The sequence below is a fragment of the Callithrix jacchus genome, chromosome 11 (assembly GCF_049354715.1).
Source record: "Callithrix jacchus isolate 240 chromosome 11, calJac240_pri, whole genome shotgun sequence".
Lineage (NCBI taxonomy): Eukaryota > Metazoa > Chordata > Mammalia > Primates > Cebidae > Callithrix > Callithrix jacchus.
The window spans coordinates 90,781,001-90,800,746 of NC_133512.1; the positions used below are offsets into that span (position 1 = coordinate 90,781,001).

At 52.8% G+C, this 19,746-nt stretch overlaps 1 protein-coding gene across 21 annotated transcripts in view; it reads right to left on the reverse strand.

The window, feature by feature from the left end:
• The window catches only part of LOC118143820 (uncharacterized), a 112,519-nt gene that overhangs the window by 45,075 nt on the left and 47,698 nt on the right, over positions 1-19,746 (reverse strand). For 11 of the 21 annotated variants that reach the window (XR_013524106.1, XM_078343330.1, XM_078343325.1 and 8 more), the window contains 3 exons: positions 4,215-4,372; positions 2,391-3,261; positions 822-930 (listed from right to left, as the gene is read on the reverse strand). Coding sequence is in view for 2 of the 21 variants with exons in the window: in XM_078343335.1 (XP_078199461.1) it covers positions 3,678-3,811; positions 4,215-4,367 (287 nt within the window). In the remaining 19 variants the exon portion in view is untranslated. Of the gene's footprint in view, positions 1-22; positions 931-2,390; positions 3,262-3,356; positions 3,812-4,214; positions 4,373-17,743; positions 17,986-19,746 lie in introns of those variants that run through there. The other 10 variants (XM_078343332.1, XM_078343327.1, XM_078343326.1 and 7 more) reach the window with 8 other exon arrangements.

Here is a 19,746-nt window from a genome sequence, read left to right on the forward strand (position 1 = left end):
GGCCCTGGTGACTGCGGGACACCCCAGTTAAAGGTGATCCAAAGTGCCAAATGTCCCTCCACACTGCGGGTGATGGCTGGACACAGCCTCCCTGCCACTCCCCTCCTGTGGCTTCTGGGAAGTAAATCCACTTTCAGACCAGTGCCCAATAAAACAGATCTCCTTTCGGGAGAAACAATTTCCAAACGGTGGAGAAGTTTTTTCTTTTAATAAATAATTACGTAAGTACCTTCATGGAACAAAACGCTGTGGTCAGTATTCAGAGATGCAAATAACCAGCCCTGCCCTTCAGAACCGGAGCTCAGAGAGCAAGTCACCTAAAGTGTCCTAGAAACCAAGGTGGCAAATGCACTGCTGAAGCCCCAGGAATCCAGGAAAGGGGGCGTCCATGCTGGTGGGAAGGCGCAGGGGGAGCAGGGGGAGGGCTGGGGTTGGGCAGCGCGGTGAGCAGGGGAGGAGGAGGGAACACGGCCCGTTGGGGTGGGTGGGGGCGGGGCGGGAGCTTGGCCTCGAAAACCTGCGCCCAGGCTGGACAGGGACCATGAGAAGTGAAGCCAACATGATGGGTTGAACCATCTTGGCAAACAAGAGCCTGAGTGAGTGCCCAGCAGGCTGGAGGCCTATGTCTTCCTCTCGGCAGCCCCGGCCTAGCCCAGGCATCGAGGCATCTCCCCAACTGCCACACTACCGGCCACTGTGCCCCAAGGCCTGAAAACTTTCCACCACGACTGGGACTGCCCTGAAGCTGTGCTTGTGGGCCTGGAGACTCACATTCCTCAACTTTCATGCCGGTAAAGACAACAGGGACTGGATTCTCTCACCGCAAGCGAGTACCGCCGTCACACAGCAAGGGGGAGGCTTGCCACAAGCGCGTTCTGTTCCACCCATCCTGTGAGTTCGCAGTTCTGCGTCAGTGCACACACGTGGCTTCTGGAAGGATAAACAAGTTCCCGGTGACAGCAGCTGATTCCTAGGAAGATGTATGAGTGCTGGGGCTGGGAGGGAGACGCCCCTTCCCTTCCCCTGAGGGAAGCCCTCTGGTGTGCACGTGCCATGCCTTAATACAAGAAGAGGAGTTCATTAAAACGTAGTGAATAACACTGTGAGAAGCACAGACACGTCTGTCTATTGCATTAGAAATAACATGCACAGAAATATGTGATATACATGTAAGGGGTTGGCCGGCATGGTGGCTCACATCTGTAACCCCAGCTTTGGGAGGCCGAGGTGCGTGGATCACTTGGGGTCAGGAGTTAAGAGACCAGCCTGACCAACATGGTGAAACCCCATCTCTACTAAAAACACAAAAAAACTACTAAAATTAGCCGGGGGTGGTGGTGCACCTGTAGTCCCAGCTACTCGGGAGGCTGAGGCAGGAGAATCGCTTGAACCTGGGAGGCAGAGGTTGCAGTGAACTGAGATCGCGCCACTGCACTCCAGCCTGGGCAACAGAGCAACTCAGTCTCAAATAACTAACTGTAAAGGGCCGTGCTTATGACCGACCGGAGGTTCTCGGACTTGCCCAAGGGGCTTCCCACCTGACACAGTTCTTCCCTTTCTCAGTCTACATTTTCTGCAGCTGGGAACAGTTTTATGGCAGGGATTCGCCTCCTCCCCTGGGCCTCCCACAGCCGCCCACAGAGCAGGCAGTGGCTCTCTCCTGCACACAGCTGGGAACGGTTTATGGCAGGGATTCACCTCTTGTCCCCCTGGGCCTCCCACAGCTGCCCACAGAGCAGGCAGTGGCTCTCTCCTGCACACAGCTGGGAACGGTTTATGGCAGGGATTCGCCTCTTGTCCCCCTGGGCCTCCCGCAGCCGCCCACAGAGCAGGCAGTGGCTCTCTCCTGCACACGGCTGGGAACGGTTTATGGCAGGGATTCGCCTCTCACCGGCCTGGGCCTCCCGCAGCTGTGTAGTAGCAGGCAGTGGTCGGGCGCCTGCTGAAGGTGGGAATCGGCACTTTCCCTCCCTCCCTGGCACTGGTGTCCCACCTTTAAAATCATTATGATTTCTATCCATCCTTGTTCCAGAGGGATCTAAGGCGTCTTTGATCAAAACTTCACAAAGACTGATTTCCCCAGACTCCTGGATTAGCTAAGAGAGCCAGAGGCTTAAAATTAAAAAATTTATCCACTCAGTCAACAAGTATTTATTCAACTCTGAGTGCTGGGAACAGACTCAGCTCCATGAAGGTCATGAGTTTCTACATCCAACTTCACCCTGGACTTTCTGAGGAAGCCCGAATTTTGCCCATTGATCACGGGTAGTTTGGGTATTAGCAAAAGCCACCCACTGGTGGCTTGGATCAGAGGAAGAGGGTGGTCAAGAAACCTTTCACTCATTCTTTGGAAAAGAGCCACTGAAAATAGCAAGCTGTATTCATCTCACCTGGTCATCCCCCAGCGCTAACCCCAATAACATTTGTCAAAGGGGATATTCCATCCTGGACGTTCAGCTTCTCCGTAGTTTTTAAGGAAATCCATCCGACCCACCAGGGGAGGCTGAGAGGGCCCATGCTCTACCCTCCACCAGCGCTGCAAAGAGCAGATCAGGGTGCAGTGTCCCCTCCACAGCGTCACCTCCTGTTTGGGGAGCATCCTGGCATGTCTGTCTCCAGCCCCAGGACTCAGATTGGTCAGCATTAAAATGAAGAGGTGGATTCAGCCGAAGCCCCTCTCAGCTCTGCAGCTCTGGAGCTCTGATTCTGTTTCACAGGAGAGGGCAGAGGTAGGCCATTCGGTCGAGGCAAATGCCCTTCTCAGCGGCGTCTCGTAAAGAAACTCCCAAGAACTGGGCTAGGGATGCAGCGCCAGGGCCCCGGCCTCATCGGGCTGCTCTTCAGAGGTGGGGGCAGACAGGACCCCTTAAGGCCGCCCCTCAACAGGCCAGCCGTGCGGGACCTGCGGGAGCTGTGGGAGCGGACAGGCTCAGGTGGCTGCTGTGGTCTGGGTATGTGGCCCTCCAAGCCGCGTGTTGAAATTGAATCCCAATGCTGGAGGTGGGCCCGGTGGGAGGTGTTTGGGCCACGGGGGCAGATCCCTCACATAGGGCCTGACCCTCATGGTGATGAGTGGGTGAGTCTCACTCTAGTCGTCCCTGTGAGACCTGTTTAGTAAAGAAACCTGATGCCTCCCAATTCTTACTTCCCTCTCACCATGAGAACTCTGCACACATGGGCTCCCCTCCACCTGCTGCCAAGAGTGAAGCTTCCTGAGGCCCTTGTCAGAAGCCACTGCTGGCACTGTGCTTCCTGTACAGCCTGCAGAACGGGAGCCAAATAAACCTCTTTTCTGCGTCAATTACCCAGCCTCAGGTGTTCCTCCACAGCAACACATATGGACGGAGACAGTGACCTTGGCCACAGCTTTTCCTTCCGGTTTTATTAACCCATTCATTCAGCAAATGCCTGTGGGAACAGGCAAGACTCTTTCATAAACAGTAGGAATGCTCCAGTTAGATCAGGATGAGTCAAATTCCTCCCACATCCCATCATAGTACAGGAGAGACAGCATGGCTCGCGTGTTAGGTCACACTGTGAAAGGGTGCCGGAGGAAAATGAAGCTGGGTGAGGAGACAGGGGTGTCGGGGCAGAGAAGGCCTCTCTGAGACAGAGGGATTCAGGGAGCACTGGCTGTAGAGATAGGAATGCCTTCCCAGTCATGGAGCCCGCAGGCGTCAGGGCTGAGCCGTGGGTGTGAGAGGGTCCTGAGCCTGAGGGGCCTGGGCTGGGGAGGAAGCCGTCAAGATGCTGAGAAGAGGCTGTGGTCTGAGCCGCTGTGGGCGTGCAGCAGACAGCAGCTGCTGCTGATCTGGAAAGAAAAGGTGCGGTTTGGGGGTGGGAGAGGGAAGGAAGGAAAGGAATCAAGGATGATTCTTAACATTTGGGCTCAAGCAGCTCCATGAGTGGTGATGTCACTGGGATGGATTTCTGACATAAATGCCTTGTTCCAGAACAGTCTGTAATTCTATTTTTTTCAGAGCCAGAAAGCTTCCTTGGGCTCTTTCCCACTGGGCAGCTGCTGTTGGTGCCCCCAGCACTGACTGCTTCCCACGGGGCCAGCCCTCGAGGAGGAAATGGAGGCTAGTTCTGCTGCACTGCCTGCTTCCCCGTCCCCTGAGGAGTCATTCTCCCCCCGGTTTACAGACGGCACAAACGGAAGAAGATAAAAAGCTGAAGACGGGAACCAAGCGCAAGTAGCCTGCCCCGCTTACCTTCTCTTGTCCTCAGCTTGCCCTGTGGCTCCGAATCTTTGCTTCTTTCCTTCATCGTTGGCAACTCTGAGGCTTCAGGCTCCAACTTGTCCCTGGGGACGCTCAGCATCTTCCTAGAAGGGGTGCGGTAATGTCTAGAAGCGCGTCTAGGACCTGCCCTGGAGAAACACATAGCAGACACGTGAACTTCGGCACCAGCAAGAAGGCAGCACCTCAGGCTATATGCCCAAGACAAGCCTTCAGGAGCAGAGGCAAGCCCAGCTCAGTGCCCAGCAGGACCCATGCTCCCACACCCACTGTCTGCCCATCTGACCGGTTCTACCTGAGACGCCAATGCTGACAGACATCAGTACTAAGGGCAGCCAAATTGTCTCTATTTGCAGAAGATATGATAGTATACCTAGAAGAACCCATCGCCTGAGCCCAAAAACTCCTGAAACTGATAAGCAACTTCAGCAAAGTCTCAGGATATAAAATCAATGTGCAAAAATCACAAGCATTTCTATACACCAATAACAGACTTAAAGAGAGCCAAATCAAGAACGAACTGCCATTCACAATTGCTACAAAGAGAATGAAATACCTCGGAATACAACTCACAAGGAACGTAAGGGACCTCTTCAAGAAGAACTACAAACCACTGCTCAACGAAATCAGAGAAGACACAAACAGATGGAGAAACATTCCATGTTCATGGTTAGGAAGAATTAATATCGTGAAAATGGCTATACTGCCCAAAGTAATTTACAGAATCAACGCTATCCCCATCAAGATACCATTGACTTTCTTCACAGAACTGGAAAAATCTACCTTGAACTTCATATGGAACCAAAAGAGAGCCCGCATGGCCAACTCAATTCTAAGCAAAAAGAACACAGCGGGGGGCATCACACTACCAGATTTCAAACTATACTACAAGGCTACAGTAATCAAAACAGCATGGTACTGGTACCAAAACAGAGATATAGACCAATGGAACAGAACAGAGGCATCAGAGGCAACACAACATATCTACAACCATACAATCTTTGATAAACCCGACAAAAACAAGCAGTGGGGAAAAGATTCAACAAATGGTGCTGGGAAAACTGGCTAGCCATGTGCAGAAAGCAGAAACTGGACCCCTTCCTGACACCTTCCACTAAAATTAACTCCAGATGGATTAAAGACTTAAACATAAGACCTGGCACCATAAAAACCCTAGAAGAAAATATAGGCAAAACCATTCAGGACATAGGAGTAGTCAAGAACTTCATGACCAAAACACCAAAAGCATTGGCAACAAAAGCCAAAATAGACAAATGGGACCTATCAAACTCCACAGCTTCTGCACGGCAAAAGAAACAGTCACTAGAGTGAATCGGCAACCAACAGAATGGGAAAAAATTTTTGCAGTTTACCCATCTGACAAAGGGCTGATATCCAGAATTTACAAAGAACTCAAACAGATTTACAAGAAAAAAACAAACAAGCCCATTCAAAAATGGGCAAAGGATATGAACAGACCCTTTACAAAAGAAGACATACATGAGGCCAAGAAACATATGAAAAAATGCTCATCATCACTGGTCATCAGAGAGATGCAAATCAAAACCACATTGAGATACCATCTCACGCCAGTTAGAATGGCGATCATTAAAAAATCTGGAGACAACAGATGCTGGAGAGGATGTGGAGAAAAAGTAACACTTTTACACTGTTGGTGGAAGTGTAAATTAGTTCAACCATTGTGGAAGACAGTGTGGTGATTCCTCAAGGCCTTAGAAATATAAATTCCATTTGATCCAGCAATCCCATTACTGGGTATATATCCAAAGGACTATAAATTGTTCTACTATAAGGACACATGCATACGAATGTTCACTGCAGCACTGTTTACAATAGCAAAGACCTGGAACCAACCCAAATGCCCATCGATAATAGACTGGACTGGGAAAATGTGGCACATATACACCATGGAATACTATGCAGCAATCAAAAATGATGAGTTTGTGTCATTTGTAGGGACATGGATGAATATGTGAACATCATTCTCAGCAAACTGACACAAGAACAGAAAATGAAATACCGCATATTCTCACTCATAGGCAGGTGATGAATAATGAGAACACATGGACACAGGGAGGGGAGTACTAAACACTGGGGTCTATTGGGGGGATTAGGGAAGGGACAGTGGGGAGGGGGAGCTGGGGAGGGATAGCATGGGGAGAAATGCCAGATGTGGGTGAAGGGGAGGAAGGCAGCAAAACACACTGCCATGTGTGTACCTAGGCAACTACTACCTTGCGTGTTATGCACATGTACCCCAAAACCTAAAATGCAATTAAAAAAAGAACATTTTGCAAGCTTAAAAAAAGAAAGAAATTATTACAACTCAATAATACAAGAGACAAATAATCCAACTTTTTAAATGGCCAATGAATCTGAATAGACATTTCTCCAAGGAAGATATTCACATGCTATTAAGCACATACAAAGATGCTCCACGGTACTGGTCATCAGGGAAATGCAAATCAAAATGACAATGAGATACCACTTCCCACTTCATACCCACTAGGATGACTAGCGTCAAAAAAGTCAGATAACAAGCAGTATTGGTGAGGATGTGAAGAAACCTTGTGGAGGGGAACGTAAACTGGTGTTGCTGCTCAGAGAACTGTCTGACAGTTCCTCAAATGATTAAACATGGAGATACCATGTGACTCAGCATGTCAACTCCTAAGCACCCACCCAGGGAAGTGCAAAACCTGTGTCCACTCAAAAATGTAAACATGAGTGTTAACAGCAGCATTACTTGTAATAGTCAAAATGTGGAAACAGCCCAAGTGTCCATCGACAGAATAAATATGGTATATTCATAAACTGAATAGAATTGAACCAGCATTCATACACTGGAATAGAAAGGAATAGCACACTGAAACACGCCACAGCATGGGGGAACCTTGGAAATATGATGCTACCTGAAAAACGCCAGACACTAAGGTCCACATATTAAAAACCATCTAAGTGTACACCTTTTTTATGAGGCAGAGTCTCACTCTGCCACCCAGGCTGGAGTGCAGTGGTGCAATCTCAGCTCACTGCAGCCTCCACCTCCCAGGTTCAAGTAATTATCATGCCTCAGCTTCCCGAGTAGCTGGTATTACAGGTGTGTGCCACCATGCCCAGATAATTTTTGTATTTTTAGCAGCGGGGAGGATTCGCCATGTTGGCCAGGCTGGTCTCAAACTCCTGACCTTAGGTGATCCTCCTGCCTCACCCTCCCAAAGTGCTGGGATTACAGGCATGAGCCACCACATCCGACCTAATTATATACTTTAAATGTGTGAATTGCATATATGAGAATATCTCAATAAAGCTGTTTATAAATGTTACAAACAAACTTTTAACTTGTTGAAATCCACCAAGCCAGCCCAATCAGGCTATGTTATCAGTTTCCCAAGGCTGCCATAACAAATCGCCACAAACTGGATGGCTTAAGAGGACAGAAATTTATCATCTCACGGTTCTGGAGGCCAGAAATCTACAGTCAAGGCCCCTGGAGGGCCAGGCCTCTGCTGGAGGCGCTGGGGAGGGTCATTCCTGCCTCTCCCCACCTCTGCTGCTGCAGGCAGGCCCCCAAGTCCCCTGGCTCATGGACGTTTTGCTCTAGCCTCTGCCTCTGTCTTCTCCTGTGTTCTCCCCTCCTGGGTCTATGTCTTCAAGTGACCTTCAAATCAACACCAGGGTGGAGCAGGGCCCACCCTGACCTACTTTCAGCTCATCTTAACTTGAGCACATCTTGTAATGACCCTATTTCCAAAGAAGGTCGTACTCACAGGTACTTCGGGTTAGGCCTTGATTATACTTTTTTTTTTTTTTTGCTAGAGTGCAGTAATATGATTGTAGCTCTCTGCACCCTCAGGCACAAGCCACCACACCCAGCTTACTTATTTATTTATTTTGGTAGAGAAGGGGTCTGCCTCACTGTTTCCCAGGCTGGTCTTGAACTCCTGGGCTCAAGTGATCCTCCTGCCTTGGCCTCCCAATGAACACCTTCAGAAGAACGTGATTCAATTCACCACAGGCCGCAAGAACTTGACCACATGGGTTTCATCGGAGCCTCCCTCTGTGGCTGGAGGGGCACCTCTTCTGGACCATGACCCTCATGACTTGGAGCGTGGAGTGACGTGATGTGGGGAACAGAGCCGCTGGGAAGGGCCCTGGCGTGTCCCAGGCAAAGGCTGCCTCCCTCACAGGCAGGCCACTGATTTGCAGAGCCATGAGCCTCTCTGCATTCTTTTGTTTTCATTGATGTGTTTTATGTTTAACGTCAGGCTTGTTGGTTTGAATTAAGCCTTTGGTTCCATAAACACTGAGCATTCCCACTGCATTTTCCAAGAACTGTTAAAGGGACTTGACTTGACTTTCTGTTCTCACAACTTAGTCTTGGGAATTGACCCTAGAAAAGATTTTTTTTTTTTTTTTTTGGAAAGAAACACCATCCTAATGTACAGGGAAGATTCCATTCCTCAAACCGTGGCCTGAGAGTCGTGGGCATGGGAATTGCCGGGTGTTCACACAAACTCTGGCTTCAGAATCCGGGGGCTGCAGCCCCTCGGCTAGGAAAATATTCATCCACACCCCCAGCTCAGCCACTGTGTGTATTACCTTCACCTGCTTCTACGTGTCCCGTCCCTGGCTCTCCCATGTACCGTCTCTGGCTCTCCTGTGCTCCTTTGTGAGCCATCCTGGCTCCCCATGTGCCGTCCCTGGCTCAAGTGCTCAAGGCAGGAATAGGACTGAGCTATCTTTGCATCTCAGTACATGACGGGAATGTTTCTGGATGCTCTGTGAAAGTATCTGTTGGACAAAATATTCAGCTCAATAACACGTGATGGTGACAGCTGAGTCCACACCTCATCACAGCCACAGACGCTGGTTATTGACTCCCAGTCTCTCTCGTCCGCCGTGATATCCGGGAAGCACACACGCCAGTTACTGACTCCTGGTCACTCTCGTCCGCCGTGATATCCGGGAAGCACAGACGCCGGTTACTGACTCCCGGTCACTCTCGTCCGCCGTGATATCCGGGAAGCATCCCTGGCTTCTCCGGAACCTCGGCCAGGCCCCTCCCGCCCTGGTCTTAATTTCCGCCATGTGGGGCCTTGGGTTCCCTCTTTGACTTCTCTTCTGTTCTTGGGTAGCCATGGGCTCCCTGGGCTGTATCTAGAATGGCCCTCCTGGCCCCTCTCCCAAGGCTATGGGGCCACTGCAGACCTCAAACATCCCCCTCCTAAAAGGCCAGGTGTCTCGTGCCTGGTCCAAGGCCAAACTGACCCCAGGGGTAAGGATGGGACCTGGTGCCACAAACTTCCTGACCAGCCCTCGCAGCCCCGCCGGTGCCTCCCCGTCCTAAAGGAGGTGGCTGGCCGCATGAAAAGGGGGCTTTGACAAAGGACAGCACATCAGCCCCCAGCTTGACATGGTGCCGGGAATAACAGGGGCCTTAATGGTGGAGAGTATTGAGAAGGTCATGAGGCGTCATCAGGAGAAAAGCAATATGCATTTCTAAGTGGCAACATCTGGAAGATCAAAAACTCCTACTTCAATCACCACGGAAATCTCTGCTCATTACACACGATCATATTTAGTTATTAATAGACAGCAGCTAGACACTGACATTTCACACACTCCATCCGGATGTGACGGGGACTCTTCTGGCTCACAGTTTGTCATTTTCATCAATGTCTTCCATGGATTGACCAATCTGACCCCAAAATCTCACACTGTCACTCATCATAAGCGAATTTATCAACACGTACGTAATCAGAATACACATGAGAGTTTTAACTGTTTGCATATGAAATTACTTCATTCTTCACGCTTCAAAAATATTCCATTTTGCATAATAAATAATGATAAGGGCCAGTTGACGATTATATAGGCGGAAATAGTACGCAGAAACGACTGGAATTTCAATGGGCCGTGTGGATCTATCTGGAGGTCGCCTAAGTAATCAGGCGCCGAGGTGGCTTCTCGCCATTGTCGGGGGGTTAATACAAAGCTCTCAACTCCTGTTAGAGGCAGCCTTACTTAAACTGCAAACTGGCACATATCCCATTAGTATTTTCCTCCTGTGACACATCCTCCAAACTGACTTAGATGCACAGTCAGGCGAATATTAAAATTAATTAGCCTATTATATTAATGCAGAGAAACAGCAGCTTGTCTAGAGAAAGTCTTATGGGGACGCAACACACACACACACACACACACACACACACCCCGCCAAACAAATGCCACAACCAGGCCTGCCCCACACAAAAGAACCCATTAACCGCTGACCAGCCACTCCGAGACTGTTTTCCCCAGGCCGGAACGCCACACCCGAGGATGGATGAGGACAAAGCTTGTCCTCACTTCTTCCAAGGACAGCGTCTGCACAACAGCACGATGTGATTTCACTTCTGATTACTGTGGTTTAATAGGGGGACTGTCATTTGGTTCATTAATTAGCTGCATCCCAGCATTTTCCAGCCTGGTTATTGTACCCGTGGAAGACTTCACAAAAATGACCCTGTCCCCTACGGCTCTGCAACTCCCTCTGACCACAGCAGGGGAAGAGGGGGCCCCACGGCGTCCACACTATTTTAAAGGGCGGATGAGTTAGAGGGCTTCGGAAAAAATTAACATTATTAGTAATTAAAAGACAAATCTGCACACTCATAAGTCATAGTAAGAGCTCTTGTCTGCTGAAGGTGAATTAACCACCGGTGTGTTTTCACATTGCCACCCCCTGAAAATGTGAGGCACTTTCTATCCTGTGAGGTTGTGGCCCGGAGCCCATCCAGTCAGTGGACCCATCCATGTAGAGTCCCATGCTGTGTTCTGGACAGGGCCTGCTGCCTGGAGGAGCCCACCCAGTCAGCGGACCCATCCACGTGGGGTCCCATGCTGTGTTCTGGACAGGGCCTGCTGCCTGGAGGAGCCCACCCATTCAGCGGACCCATCCACGTGGGGTCCCATGCTGTGTTCTGGACAGGGCCTGCTGCCTGGAGGAGCCCACCCATTCAGCGGACCCATCCATGTGGGGTCCCATGCTGTGTTCTGGACAGCAGGAGCCCACCCAGTCAGCAGACCCATCCATGTGGGGTCCCATGCTGTGTTCTGGACAGGGCCTGCTGCCTGGAGGAGCCCACCCAGTCAGCGGACCCATCCATGTGGGGTCCCATGCTGTGTTCTGGACAGCAGGAGCCCACCCAGTCAGCAGACCCATCCATGTGGGGTCCCATGCTATGTTCTGGACAGCAGGAGCCCACCCAGTCAGCAGACCCATCCATGTGGGGTCCCATGCTGTGTTCTGGACAGGGCCTGCTGCCTGGACACTGTTGCTGTTCTCCACTGATGGGGAAGTAATCCAGACCCTGAGAGAATGAGACCACCACGGCTTCCGCCGGGCGGAGCTGCCCAAGGGCACGGCCCCAGCACAGGACCCCTGCCTCCTTCAACCCTCCCGTGTCAGGACACCACAGTGTCCTGCCACAGGCTTATCGTCAAAAGGGCGCACCCATGTAGGGTCTACACCCAATTCTGGGTTCAAAAAGGAAAGACGAGACTCAGCACCTGGGTGTCCACAGATGTGTGCAGAAATGAATGTCACCGATTCACCTGTTCCAGAACTCTGCCCGGGACAGGAGAGGAACACGCCTGCCTTCAAACCCAGCCTACACTCAACAAAAAGGGAGATGCAACCACTCAGTCCTAAAGAGCAGGACAGAAATCGGCAGGAAAATGGACGACCTCACACAAACCAGGCTGTTCATCCAGGATGACAGAGGAGGTGCTGGGAACACAGCTTCTTAGCACATTTGCTAAAATCCGGCCTGAGACAGGACAGCCTCGAGTAGCCATGACTCTGGATGCTAAGACACCCCAGGCTGACCCTAAGCGGCTCCCTCTCTTCCCACACACTTGTCCAGGAGAGGGGAAGCCCTGGGGCTGCACAGGTGCCAGCAGTCACGGGACCAGAGGGAGTGGCCCCAACGAGCAGGTATCTGGAGTTGAGACAATTCCCAAAAGGGGTCAGTAAATCCTTTACCCTGGGGGGTCTGGAACTGTAGCACAGCAAGAGAGGGGGCCAATCCCTGGACCCTGAGACACCAAGGACAGCTGTGGGCAGGGAGAGGAGCCTCATGATCAGGGCTGCCAGCAAAGGCACATGAAGCTGGGGGAACCCCCTCACATGCACAGAGGGCCGGGAGACCCCCTCACCTTCACACAGCGCCGGGAGAACCCCTCACCTGCACACAGGGCCGGGAGACCCCCTCACCTTCACACAGGGCCAGAAGCCCCACTCACCTTCACACAAGGCCGGGAGACCCCCTCACCTTCACACAGGGCCAGAAGCCCCCCTCACCTGCACACAGGGCTGGGAGACCCCCTCACCTGCACACAGGGCCAGGAGACCCCCTCACCTGCACACAGGGCCAGAAGCTCCCCTTCACCTGCACACAGGGCCGAGAGACCCCCCTCCTTGCCTGCACACAAGGCCGGGAGACCCCTCATCTGCACACGGGGCTAGAAGCCCCCTCAACTGCACACAGGGCCGGGAGACCCCCTCACCTGCACACGGGGCCAGAAGCCCCCCTCACCTGCACACAGGGCCGGGAGACCTCCTCACCTTCACACAGGACCAGAAGCCCCCCTCACCTGCACACAGGGCCGGGAGACCCCCTCACCTGCACACAGGGCTAGAAGCTCCCCTTCATCTGTACACAGGGCCGAGAGACCCCCCTCACCTGCACACAGGGCCAGGAGACCCCCTCACCTGCACACGGGGCCAGAAGCCCCCTCATCTGCACACGGGGCCAGGAGACCCCCCTCACCTGCACACGGGGCCGGGAGCCCCCCTCACCTGCACACGGGGCTGGGAGCCTCCTCACCTGCACACGGGGCCGGGAGACCCCCCTCGCCTGCACACAGGGCCGGGAGACCCCCCCCTTGCCTGCACACAGGGCCGGGAGACCCCCCCTCGCCTGCACACAGGGCCGGGAGACCCCCCCTCGCCTGCACACAGGGCCGGGAGCCCCCCTCGCCTGCACACAGGGCCGGGAGCCTCCTCACCTGCACACAGGGCCGGGAGCCTCCTCACCTGCACACAGGGCCGGGAGCCTCCTCACCTGCACACAGGGCCGGGAGCCTCCTCACCTGCACACAGCGCTGGGAGCCTCCTCACCTGCACACAGGGCCGGGAGCCTCCTCACCTGCACACGCTGCACAGACACTTATTAATGACTCCCAGTCACTCTCGTCCAACATGATATCCGGGAAGCACAGACGCTGGGAAGACAAGGGCTGGGAGCCCTTGCCATCGCGTGCAGACACCAGGCAGCACAACCCAGACCACATAGGCCACATAGGCCACATAGGCCACTGCAGGCAGCCACAAGGAAGCTGGACTTGTGGGGAGCAGGACCCTGGATCTGGACTATGAGGCTCCCAAGTGGGTGGCTGCAAGGAGCCCATGAGCCCCGCCCATGGGCCTCAGAGATCCCTGGTCTCGAACCCCAGGAAATCCACGGTGCCTGAGCTTCAGAACACAGATCAATGGACTATTTGTTCTATGGAACAAAACAACAGGGAGAGAGAAACGTCATGGAAAACACCAGTAGAATGTTCAGAGAAATAAGAGAAACCAAAGCAAGATGCCATCTCAAACACACAAAAGAATGTTCAAGAATCAAGAGGAGCCCCATGGCAGTAGAAGTAAAATCTTTACTAGAAAGTTTGCAAGACAAAGCTGAAGAAATCTCTAAGTACCAAGAAGAACCGAAGATGGGAAAAAGGGATAAGAAAAGTGCAGAAACTGGTTGAGGCAACCACACAACTTAAGCTAGAAAACCGTAGAAAGGGGAAGGGACTGGGGTGCTCAGAGAAACCCCAAGAAACTCCCCAAGCCAGGGAAAACAGGAGTCCCAGAGTGAGACCATTCAGTATCGATCCCGAGAATGACATACACACCAATACCCATCCAGTACCCATCCCATAAATAAAACACGCACCAGTACCCATCCAGTACCCATCCCATAAATGAAACACGCACCAGTACCCACCCAGTACCCATCCCATAAATGAAACACACACCAGTACCCACCCAGTACCCATCCCATGAATGAAACATGCACCAGTACCCATCCCATGATTGAAACATGCACCAGTACCCATACAGTACCCATCTCATGAATGACACACACACCAGTACCCATCCAGTACCCATCCCATGAATGACACACACACCAGTACTCATCCAGTACCCATCCCATGAATGACACACACACCAATACCCATCCAGTACCCATCCCATGAATAACACACACACCCCAGTACCCATCCATCCCCATCCCATGAATGACACACACACCAATACCCATCCAGTACCCATCCCATGAATGACACACACACCAGTACCCATCCAGTACCCATCCCAGGAATGACACACACACCAGTACCCATCCAGTACCCATCCCATGAATGAAACACGCACCAGTACCCACCCAGTACCCATACCATGAACGACACACACACCAGTACCCATCCAGTACCCATCCCATGAAACACGCACCAGTACCCATCCAGTACCCATCCCATGAATGAAACACGTACCAGTACCCATCCAGTACCCATCCCATGAGTAAAACACACACCAGTACCCTTCCATCCCCATCCCATGACAACACGCACTGGTACCCATCCCATGAATGACACATGCACCAGTACCCATCCAGTACCCATCCCATGAATGAAACACACACCAGTACCCATCCAGTACCCATCCCATGAATGAAACATGTACCAGTACCCACCTAGTACCCATACCATGAATGACACACACACCAATACCCATCCAGTGCCCATCCCATGAATGACACATGCACCAGTACCCATCCAGTACCCATCCCATGAATGAAACACATACCAGTACCCATCCAGTACCCATCCCATGAATGACACACACACAAGTACCCATCCAGTACCCATCCCATGAATGAAACACACACCAGTACCCATCCAGTACCCATCCCATGAATGACACACACACAAGTACCCATCCCAGGAATGACACACACACCAGTACCCATCCAGTACCCATCCCATGAATGACACACACACAAGTACCCATCCAGTACCCATCCCATGAATGACACACACACCAGTACCCATCCAGTGCCCATCCCATGAATGACACACACACCAGTACCCATCCAATGCCCATCCCATGAATGAAACACACACCAGTACCCATCCAGTACCCATCCCATGAAACACACACCAGTACCCATCCAGTACCCATCCCATGAATGAAACACACACCAGTACCCATCCAGTACCCATCCCATGAATGAAACACACACCAGTACCCATCCAGTGCCCATCCCATGAATGAAACACATACCAGTACCCATCCAGTACCCATACCATGAATGAAACATGCACCAGTACCCATCCAGCACCCATCCCATGAATGACATATGCACCAGTACCCATCCCATGGATGAAACACACACTAGTACCCATCCAGTTCCCATCCCATGACAACACACACCAGTACCCATCCCATGAATGACACACACACCAGTACCCATCCAGTACCCATACCATGAATGACACACACACCAGTACCCATCCAGTACCCATCCCATGAATAAAACACACACCAGTACCCATCCAGAACCCATCCCATGAATGAAACACACACCAGTACCCATCCGGTACCCATCCCATGAATGACACACAAACCAGTACCCATCCAGTACCCATCCCATGAATGACACATGCACCAGTACCCAACCAGTACCCATCCCATGAATGAAACACACACCAATACCCATCCAGTACCCATCCCATGAATGACACACACACCAGCACCCATCCAGAACCCATCCCATGAATAAAACACACACCAGTACCCATCCAGTACCCATCCCATGAAACACACACCAATACCCATCCAGTACCCATCCCATGAAACACGCACCAGTACCCATCTAATACCCATCCCATGAATGAAACATGCACCAGTACCCATCCAATACCCATCCAGTGCCCATGCAATACCCAGGAAATATGCACCACACACACTCCATGCACACCACACACGACATTCAACACACACACCACACAATGCACACACCATGCACACCACACACAACAAACATTCAACACACACACATCACACACACCATGCACACCACACACAACATTCAACACACACACACCACACACTTCAGTTCCCCACAGTGGAGAAAGAGGAGCCTACAGACACGGTGGTCCAGACACTGCACTGCTGAGCATGGCCGGGGTCCCCGCCAGAGCCATGGGTCTTGCTGACCTGTCCGGGAACAGAGAATGAGGCCTTGGGGCCCTGGAAAATGAGGAGGCTGAATGTCAGCCAGTCAGACAGACTGAAGCAGAGGAGCCACCCTGCAAAACAATGGACTCAGACTCTTCAAAAACAACAGTCTAAGGAACTGTCCTAGGAGAAGAAATGAACCTGGAAAAGCTAAACGCAGATGGAGTGAATCTTTGATTTTTAAAAAGAGCTACAAGGGAAATTATGGAAATAGTGAAGAATATTGAATGTGGCTGATAGCAAATCATAGACATGTCACAGTGGGAAATTTCCAGCACATCAACCCTGTCTTCGTTCTCAGGAGAAACAGCTCAGGTGCAGCTGGCCTGTGAACATGGTGTGAGCTGTGCAGGTTCCTAATGCATGGGCTTCTACCGCGTCTGCCACCGAGACAGCATGGCCAGCCCCTCCTCCTCCTCTTGTTCCTCCTCCTCCTCCTTTTCCGCCGCCTCCTCCTCTTCTCCTCCTCCTTCTCCTCTTCCTCATCCTCTTCTTCCTCCTCCTCCTCTTCCTTCTCCTCCTCTTCCTGTTCCTCCTCCTCCTTCTTCTCCTCCTCATACTCCTTTTCCTGTTCCTCCTCCTCTTCTTCCTCCTCCTCCTCTTTCTCTTCCTCATCCTCCTCCTCTTCCTTCTCCTCCTCTTCCTACTCCTCTTCCTGTTCCTCCTCCTCCTTCTCCTCTTCCTGCTCCTTCTCTTCGTCCTCCTCTTCCTGTTCCTCCTCCTCCTCTTCTTTCTGTTCCTCCTCCTCCTCTTCCTCCTCCTCCTTCTCCTCTTCCTCCTCCTCCTTCTCCTCTTCCTGCTCATCCTCATCCTCTTCCTGTTCCTCCTTCTCCTCATCCTTTCTCCTCTTCCTCTTTCTCCTCCTCCTCCTCCTGTTCCTCTTCCTCCTTCTCTTCCTCATCTTCCTGTTCTTCATCCTCTTCCTCCTCCATTTCCTCCTCCTCCTCTTCCTCCTCCTCTTCCTCCTCCATTTCCTCCTCCTCGTCTTCCTCCTCCTCCTCCTCCTCCTCATCCTCTTCCTTTTCCACTTCATCCTCTTCCTCCTCCTCTTTCTCCATCTCCTCCTCTTCCTCCTCCTCCTCCTCAGCCTGCTCCACCTGCCCACGGCCGGGATGAAGGCCCAGCTGCGGAAACTCACCTCTCTCTAGAACGTTTGAGAGCCTCTCTCTGCTTCCACACTGTGCTCCACAGCCCACAGACACAGGCCGGGGAAGGCATGGGTCTCAGGACAGCCGCTTCTCTCCTTATAAACTAGACTCAACCCTGGAGCGCAAGCCATGAGAGAACTGTGTGTTCAGAGCATCCAGATCCTACTCCATGCAAGCGAGCGGTGCTGCCCGCGAAGCTCCCGCCCTGAGGCCTGTGGGCTCAGGGGGCTCTGCCAGGGAGAGCCCTGGGCCTCAACGCGGGGCCCACTTGATGGGCAGAGCTGGCCGGAGCAGCTGCGTGGCCTCGAATGCTCCCTTAAGCACAAGTGCCTCTCTGTCCACTCCTGTGAAACTGGACGGCTGCAGAGTGCACATGAGAGTGACGAGGATGGAGGCAGAGCGAGTGTCCAACAAAAAGGCCCCAGATAATACGCAGGGAGCTCAGAACACACAGCGAGGCGAGAACACGCAGTGAGGTCAGAACACACAGAGGGATGAGAACACGCAGTGAGGTCAGAACACGCAGCGGGGTAAGAACACGCAGTGAGGTGAGAACACACAGTGAGGTCAGAACACGCAGTGAGGTGAGAACATGCAGTGAGGTCAGAACACGCAGTGGGGTAAGAACACGCAGTGAGGTGAGAATACGCAGTGAGGTGAGAACACGCAGTGAGGTCAGAACACGCAGTGAGGTGAGAACACGCAGCAGGGTGAGAACACACAGTGAGATCAGAACACACAGTGAGGTGAGAACACGCAGTGAGATCAGAACATGCAGTGAGGTGAGAACACGCAGTGAGATCAGAACATGCAGTGAGGTGAGAACACGCAGTGAGGTCAGAACACGCAGCGGGGTGAGAACACGCAGTGAGGTCAGAACACGCAGTGAGGTCAGAACACGCAGCAGGGCGACAATGCGCAGTGAGGTCAGAACACGCAGCGGGGTGAGAACACGCAGCACGGCGACAACACGCAACGGGGTGACAACACACACTGAGCTCAGAACACGCAGCAGGGCGACAATACGCAGTGAGCTCAGAACACGCAGCAGGGCGAGAACACGCAGCGGGGTGACAACACGCACGGAGCTCAGAACACGCAGCAGGGCGAGAACACGCAGCGGGGTGACAACAAGCAGGGAGCTCAGAACACGCAGCAGGGCCAGAACACGCAGAGGGGTGACAACACGCAGGGAGCTCAGAACACACAGCTGGGCGAGAACACGCAGCGGGGTGAGAACACACAGTGAGGTCAGAACACGCAGCGGGGCGAGAACACACAGTGGGGCAAAACACGAAGGGAGCTCAAAACACGCAGCGGGGTGAGAACACGCAGTGAGGTCAGAACACGCAGCGGGGCAAGAACACGCAGTGGGGCGAGAACACGCAGTGAGGTCAGAACACGCAGCTGGACGAGAACAGGCAGTGGGGCAAAACACGCAGGGAGCTCAGAACAGGCAGCGGGGTGAGAACAGGCAGTGAGGTCAGAACACGCAGCGGGGCGAAAACACGCAGCGGGGCAAGGACACGCAGTGAGGTCAGAACACGCAGCGGGGCGTGCTCACACAGCGGGGTGGAACACGCAGCGGGGTGAGAAGACACAGTGGGAACTCCACCTTTTGGGCCCTGGTATGATGCCGTTTACAACCTGAAAACGCAGCTGAGGAGGGGAGTTGTTAATTCAGGATATCGCATGGGGGCTACACCGCCTGCCCTGATGGGACGCAGAGGGTGCTGTGGGCATTGTCATGAAGCGAGAGTGCCGGGGCTGCCTCCACACGGGGCCTCCTCCACAGGGACCCGCCTCCAAAAGGACCCGCCTCCTCCACACGGACCCGCCTCCTCCACACGGGACCCGCCTCCTCCACACGGACCCGCCTCCTCCACACGGGACCCGCCTCCTCCACACGGGACCCTCCTCCTCCACACGGACCCGCCTCCTCCACACGGACCCGCCTCCTCCACACGGGACCCGCCTCCTCCACACGGACCCG